General features: G+C 40.5%; 1 protein-coding gene across 1 annotated transcript; it reads right to left on the reverse strand.

Moving 5' to 3' along the window:
* Positions 1-895: 895 nt before the first annotated feature.
* Positions 896-3,072, reverse strand: mnx1 (motor neuron and pancreas homeobox 1). Its single transcript, XM_070985968.1, has 3 exons — positions 2,571-3,072; positions 1,595-1,755; positions 896-1,183 (listed from the first exon to the last, which is right to left on the reverse strand). The coding sequence occupies exons 1-3, from the start codon at positions 3,070-3,072 to the stop codon at positions 896-898; spliced, it is 951 nt and encodes a 316-aa protein (XP_070842069.1).
* Between the last annotated feature and the right edge of the window lie 4,137 nt (positions 3,073-7,209).

A 7,209-nucleotide genomic window follows, 5' to 3' on the forward strand; every position in this document is an offset into this window, starting at 1 on the left:
AATGCGTTTAAAATGATTTCTGTGCCGGAGCAGCCCAAGTTGTCGCTCAACAAGCCGTTTAAAGGGTTTATTAATGCGAGCCCATTGCTAGTGTGGTGTGAAATGTTTCCTCCGTCTGACTGCCTACTCGCTGTTTGCTCTCACTGCACGTTTGCACAGATCCGACAGCGCTATTAACAGTAATTCCCATGACCCGACCTGTCAGAGCAAGGGGAAAAACACAAGCCTCCGTCCACATCTGAGCTCAGACACTGTGTAAATCAAGGGACTACTTTTTAAAAAAAAAAAAGACCACAAGACTTGCGCCCAAAAATGCCAACTGAGTTTTATATAAAAACATTTTATTTCACATTGTTTGCACCAAGAGGGACGCTAAACAATAATTTAGCATGCACTGGTATGACCATTTTATAAATACAGTATAGAAAAATAAACATAACATTTTTTTCCAGCGTGATATGAGCCACTGCGGAAGTATAACATGACAAAGAACAAAACGAGGCCAACATGAGAGAAATGACAGCGGACTAGTTACTGTACTGTGAGCTTTGGGATGTTGATTATTGCTGACAAACTAATCATCACAGCAGGGAGAGATCGCAAAGACCTGAGCCAGTTTTCAGCGTTTGCATAGAAACCATGCAATATGTCACAGTGTACCTTTAGCTGAGCGCTGAATGATGCTCCTATTGTATCTGTATTAGAAAACATAAATCCCCTGCTTTATTGCCCGATCGTGACACCGAGATCATCTATTCTTGACCCAATTTTAATTCTTTTCATGACAAAAAAAAATGATGCTCATTAATTCCATGGAGGTGATTTAGAGGTTGGATTACATGCAACTGCATTTTTATAGCGAAAATCCCCCCCACAGTCACAGCCCTCTTCAGCTTCAAGGCTGCGGACTTGTGTCACTGGTGTGATTCCTCTCGTCGTCCGAGGAGCAGTCCGACGAGTTGTACAGGAAATTATCGCCCTCGTCGTCGTCACTGTCCCTGAAGTCTCTTATTCTGCCGTTTTTTGAGTCTGTCTTGCTGTTATAGTCCGTCTGTTCGAGTCCGTCAGATTTCTCCTGGCCGCTCTTGCTGCCTTTCTGCTTCTCGGCCTCCTGGGCGGCCTGCTCTTTGGCCTTCTTACTTCTCTTCCACTTCATGCGTCTGTTCTGGAACCAGATTTTAACCTGCAGGAAGGGAAAATTGTTAGTTTCATTGTTTTAAACATGTCAATTATGAGACTACCTGTGCGTAACTATGCGTAAAGATTGCGTAAAGGTTACCACTTCATCTGACATTGACCTCTGCGACGTTCCAATTATCCCACACTGAAAACATGTCTAAAAAGTGATTTAATCTACTGTATATTTCTTTAAACAGAATACCGGCGGGATGGATGGATGGGATTTTATTTGAGTTAAAGGAAAGCTATTGCTGGACAACATCTAAACCAGTCAGGATGCATCGGGACCATTTTCAGAAAATGAAACCAAGCTAAAAAATGTATATATATAACTTGCTCATCAGTTTCTGTGGATTTTCTAAAAACGCATTTGAAGCCTTTAAAAAATGGACCTAAATGCTTTGAGGCAAATTACCTGAGTTTCTGTCAGCATGAGGGACGTAGCCACTTCAAAGCGCTTCGGTCGTGACAGGTACTTATTCAGTTTGAACTGATGCTCCAGCTCCAGCAGCTGCTGACTTGTGAATGCAGTTCTGGGTCTTCTGCACTTGCCAAGCAAGTTGGACTGCGCCTGAGCTGCAAGAATGAAAACACATAAATTCCTTGCACGTTAAAAATGCAATCTTTAAAACAGTGATTTAATAGCAGTTGTTGTTTTTCATTCATGCAGACATTAATTACATCTAAATTAAGAGATTAGTGTCCAGAACCGACATCCTGTGACTGACAATAAATAACCAAAACCTTCAATATGAGGGAAACTTAAGAATCCAGCCTCAAAATCAGTCCACATTTGTCATCCCTCTGTTGTTATTGTGCGATAAACTAGAATTTTCAACATCTCGGTGCTGCCTTGCTCAAGGTCGTCCACATATGAATATTTCCATAGAGAAGCTATTTCGCCACTCCGTTTTGAACAAATCTGTTAAAACGAGCAGAAACAAAAAGGCAGTATCTGGTGAGCAAATAGCATGTCGACTGTGGGTTTCACACTCCTCTGCGACTTTCCCACTGTCCATTATCTGTCCATTTTAGTTCCTCTCAGAAAAACCATCAGTCTGTGACAGCCCCTTTATTCAGACCATCGTGATGTCTGAGGGACGCTGACTTTATTGAGTAAAATATGAATTTAATGCCTTTTCTACGGTAACACGAGCTGTCTTGAAGCAGCACCACGCAGACTTAATTATTTTTAGAGATATTTATCAATATTTAGTAGCAGAACTGGCAGGCGTAAAGCTTATGACCTCTTAGGCACCATCAAACATTTTTAAATCAGTCCGGGTCGCCGTTCATAAGCAAACGGCTACACAATATATATATATTCCATATGTTTATTTTAAATGGTAGAACAAAATGCCAGCGCGTTCTTTAATGAAACACCTACTTACAGTTAAAGTCAGACATTTTGGGCAGCATCATCCCGGCTGTGGAGACCCGGAGCCAGTGGTCCAGCTGGAAGGTGCTGGCTGACAGTTTGATGGGATCACTGGTGTGGTGGTGATGGGAGCCGTGTGGGTATGAGTAGGACAGGGCAGGGTGTTGGCCTGTGAGGGCGGCTGCCGAGTAGGTGTACATGGGATGGCCGTACAGAGCCTGTGCGGGGATCCCTGCGGTGCTCTGCGGATGTAATCCAACCATGCTGTGCGGACTGTTGAGGAAACCCGGTTTAGGAATCAACCCGCAGGTGGAAATCCTCGGCGGAGACGGCGTCTCGGTGCGTAACGAGTCGGCGCTAGTGGTCAGCTCCGGGGCTGCAACGCTTCCAGACGACGGGATGGAGGAGGAGGAGGAGGAGGACAGGGAAGTCACAAGCGCCAGCGGAGAGGTCTGCACCTTGGGTGTATCGACTGCTAAAAGCGCGTCAATGCGAAAGTTTTTGGATTTCTCCATCGGGCCCCCGGTGCGCGTCCTTGTCGCCTGTGCTGCTGCAAACGAAGGAGAAGTCGGTGCTGTTTTCCCACCTCTCAAAAGTTATGATGTGGTCCGGAGTGTGAGAGAGGAGCTCCGTGTCACACTTAATCCCCGTCAGATGGAGGCGATTGGTGCAGCCGTCGAGCAGGGGGCTGTCCCAGCGCCACAGACCCAACAACGCCTCTCTGCTCTAATCACTGCGAAGCACGATGTTGGCTGCGTTATTGCTTTCATAAAATATTGCTATTATAAGTAAATGACGCACACGTTTGAAATAAAACTGAAGTTTTTGGACCAGTTCTAACTGGATGTTATTTTTGTGCTTGCATAATTCATTAAGAGCGGGTTTATGGAGCAAACGTTTGACTAAAGGACGGATTTATTCGTTTTATGATTATAGTAGAGTAAATGTGCTGCTCCTGCTGTATATTTTGGGAACTGGCTTTCTGTATACATCAGCAGTTTGACCAAGGTCACAGGAGCACGTGTAGTAACGTTTTATTAAGCGTCTGCAGCCACCAGCTCTCATAGGCACATTTAATGAATAAATTCAATTTTACAATCTTCATTTTTCTTGACATGGAAAAAAAATCATTGTCTTGAGATAATTTCCCTTCATTATTCATTCTTTCCTTCCGGAATTTCCTTAAATTAAAACAACAGGGATGATCTATCTTAGAATTGCATGCCTCAAAGGAGATGATTAAAAAAACAAAACATGGTGTTAATGACAAAGAGGAAATATAGGAAATATTAAATGACAGCACAGACCAAACCGTGTTGGATGAGTGTTTATCCATCGATGTAAACTCCTAACATGTAAGGCGATGTGAAAGGCTGTTCTGCTTATTTTACTGAATTTTGAGAGTAAATAAATATACATTCCGTTTTTTAGAAAAAGAAGAAGAAATCATGCGCAAAAGTCAACATCTTGAGCTGAATCACCCTGTGAGGCCAACTGGGTAATTCACGTAAAAGCCCTCCTTCTGTCGCTCTCCAAACCTGAAGGTGACAGACGCGCACTGGCCTCCTATAATGGAGCTGTACGACCAAATTGATTAGGTTAGAAGCTCACTGCTGCTTACATGGTGTTATCAGCAAACCGAGTTCTGTCTGGAGACTTTTGCTCATGGAGGTTCGCACATTAAAAACTGATTTATCTCTAAAAATCCTACATTTTCTGCCTCTCTAATACTGAAAATATTGCGATGTTTTTCTTATCCAATCAGAAACATCACAAAGGGCAATCAACTGGATTTTTTTGTACTTCCCAGAGAAGATAAGTGGCTTCAAAATGAGTCCAATCCAGGGCCAAGCTGCGCGCAAAGGAGCCGCAAAAGAATTTTGTAATTGAAAGCCCGAAAGTGTGATGGGCACAGAGATGTGGCTAATAGGCCCGTGGCTCCGGGTGACTTGGGTCTAATAAGCCACTTAAAGTTAATGGAAGAGGAGGTCAGAATGAGAATTATTGACACCCAGTTGCCCTTAACCTGTCTACCAATAAAGCTGATTAGTTTTTGTCGATTCATCAGCTAACCGCGCTCCGGGGACGTTTATTTGCTCGGGGGAAATCAACAAGTCACCGGGTAGTTTCCAAGTAAAGGATCGCCATTTAATTGTGGACCTTGATGATCATGACCAATTACAGAATGATAACTGGGAGATTGATGTGGGTGGGCTGCGGGCCTGCATGGAAACGTGGACAGAAAAAAAAAAAAGACAGAAGACAGAGGAGAGAGTCAAATCACGATTACGCTTTTGGCAGCTTATTTTTGTGAGAAAATGCGGATGATAGCATATATAGTCCGTAAACTGACTATTACAGAGGTCTCTAGTTCTTTTGCTTTGATAAATTGTCCTAAATGTTCCTGAAATTAGCTTTCTTTCTACATAAATCCATTTCTTTTCTTTTCTTGGTTGACCCATACTCTCAAATCTAATGATAAAACATTATAATATCAAATTTAGACTCACCGAAAGCCATGCAAGAGGAAAGAGGCATCTCTCTAAAAATTATTATCTTATTGTGGAGGGCAGGATAAACATCTTAACCTCTGGACGTTAAGCAGAAACGAGTCTGCGGACCGGAAGTCTTGTTTCGCAGGTCTCTCATCAATTAAACATTTTATCCTCCGTCTGTGTGATTATTCTAACAGCCGGACTCTCGGTCGCCTCACGGCCGAGCTGCGCCTCGTCCCCACCGCGGGTTTAATTTCATTAAGGGCCCCGCATGAATATTTCTATTAAAGCAGCGGTGAAATATGGAGCCATTTAGTATTGGCCTTCACCGATCACCCAGATTTATCGCTCCTTTTCATCACATCTAGGGGAGAGAAAATTAATAAGGCGCCTTAAGATGGAACCGAAGCCTAAAACCTTGGTCTTTCCCGAAAGCTGTTAATTTGCTCTGTAATTACTTTCACAATTAACTAAAATACAAATCAAAGTGACAAATCGGGATAGTTTATATATTAATTACCTTTGGTAAATGTATTGAGCATGAAAAGGCAATTTAAAGGGACCTGCACTGTCTCTTTTAATGCAATAAATACGTTCGGTTTAACTGGCACAAATGAAATGCGTGAAACTGCTTTTAGAAACGTTTGCGGCTCATAATCATTTTTTTTTTCTGCCTGAGTTTTCAGCGGCAGATTCATTGAGCTGCATTTTTCTTCTGTCAGAAACAAAAACTTAACATGAGTATCCGCGTCAGTGTGAGATAATTACAGCAGGATTTATTTCTGAGCATCTCAAAGTCTTCGTGAAATTCGATGCTGCTGGTAAATTAGTCTCAGACGTGTTATCAATACACTGTGGACAAAGAGAATACCTGCGTGGCTTCAATATGTTAAGTCCTCAGTATTATATATGGGCCCAATCAGATCTTATTGATCAAACCATTCGCCTGTGTCTCGTGCTCATGCTTTTAAAGCTTTTATTCGTTCAGCCAATAAAAAGCCCGATGATATCCGTCATCAGTTTGTTGACAAAAAAGAGTCCATTAATAATAATAATAACAATAATATATGCATCACATAAATACTTATATATGGCTACAAAATCAGAATCAGTATTGAATATATGAAACAAATTACTTTGAGTATATGGGCTTTAATTCACATGGAAATGAGCCAAAGGCAACTCCAAAAAATAATAATAAAAAAAACATACACAAGTGAATAAGTAAGTAAATAAACATCTGTAAAATATGTAGGCTTGTTACAACACAAATTTATTTTTTTTAATTTCTAAAATGGATATTTTTTCATAGATGCTCGTGCTTGACTTGATTATATTCTCTCTCTCTCTCTCTCTCTCTCTCTCTCTCTCTCTCTCTCTCTCTCTCTCTCTCTCTCTCTCTTTTTATTTTGATTTTGTGCTCTTCTGCTGTTTATGTACTATTTTAGCAAACATGTCACTTTTTAAGTTACTATGAACTTGACAGACATTATTGATTGGGCTTATTCTTGAATCTAGAGAATTAATAAAAGCGGAAGAAGTCAGCAAACACTGTTACACATTGTTGAACTTGTACAGTCAATGCATTTAAACTTTTAATGAACACAGTGCGTCTTTATTCAACAGAAAACACAATTTCATTATGTTATATAGTAAGTTTTTTTGCAGGACAGTTGCATTAGATTCTATTTATTATTCATGTTAACCAAATCTTCTGTTAATCGTTCTTATCACATATACTATCTTCATCTTATATATAGCTTGTGATCTTTGTAAAATGTTTGTGAAATACTTTTCAGAACAAATAAACATGCTTCAAAATTCAAATAGATTATATAAAAACAGATGTAAATGTAAAAAAATTAACAGTAATAAAGAACCATTATACCAGTGATACCTTCATATTATGACATAATAATGTCATTTTCCAGATGCAAAAAACATAAGATAGCAAAACATAGGAGGAAATGTATGAATGTGATGAGGACATTTGAATATGTTTTAAGAATTAAAAAGGCCTGATAGTAATGATAGAGGCTCAGCCATCCAGTGTTGCCCAAGCAGATCTTTTCACTTCATCTGAGACCTCCAGCTGTGTGCAGGTTTATAAGAGATCAAAAGCTCAGAAAGATAACAAGCTAAGATCAATTCTAAAAT

The sequence above is a fragment of the Chaetodon trifascialis genome, chromosome 18 (assembly GCF_039877785.1).
Source record: "Chaetodon trifascialis isolate fChaTrf1 chromosome 18, fChaTrf1.hap1, whole genome shotgun sequence".
NCBI lineage: Eukaryota > Metazoa > Chordata > Actinopteri > Chaetodontiformes > Chaetodontidae > Chaetodon > Chaetodon trifascialis.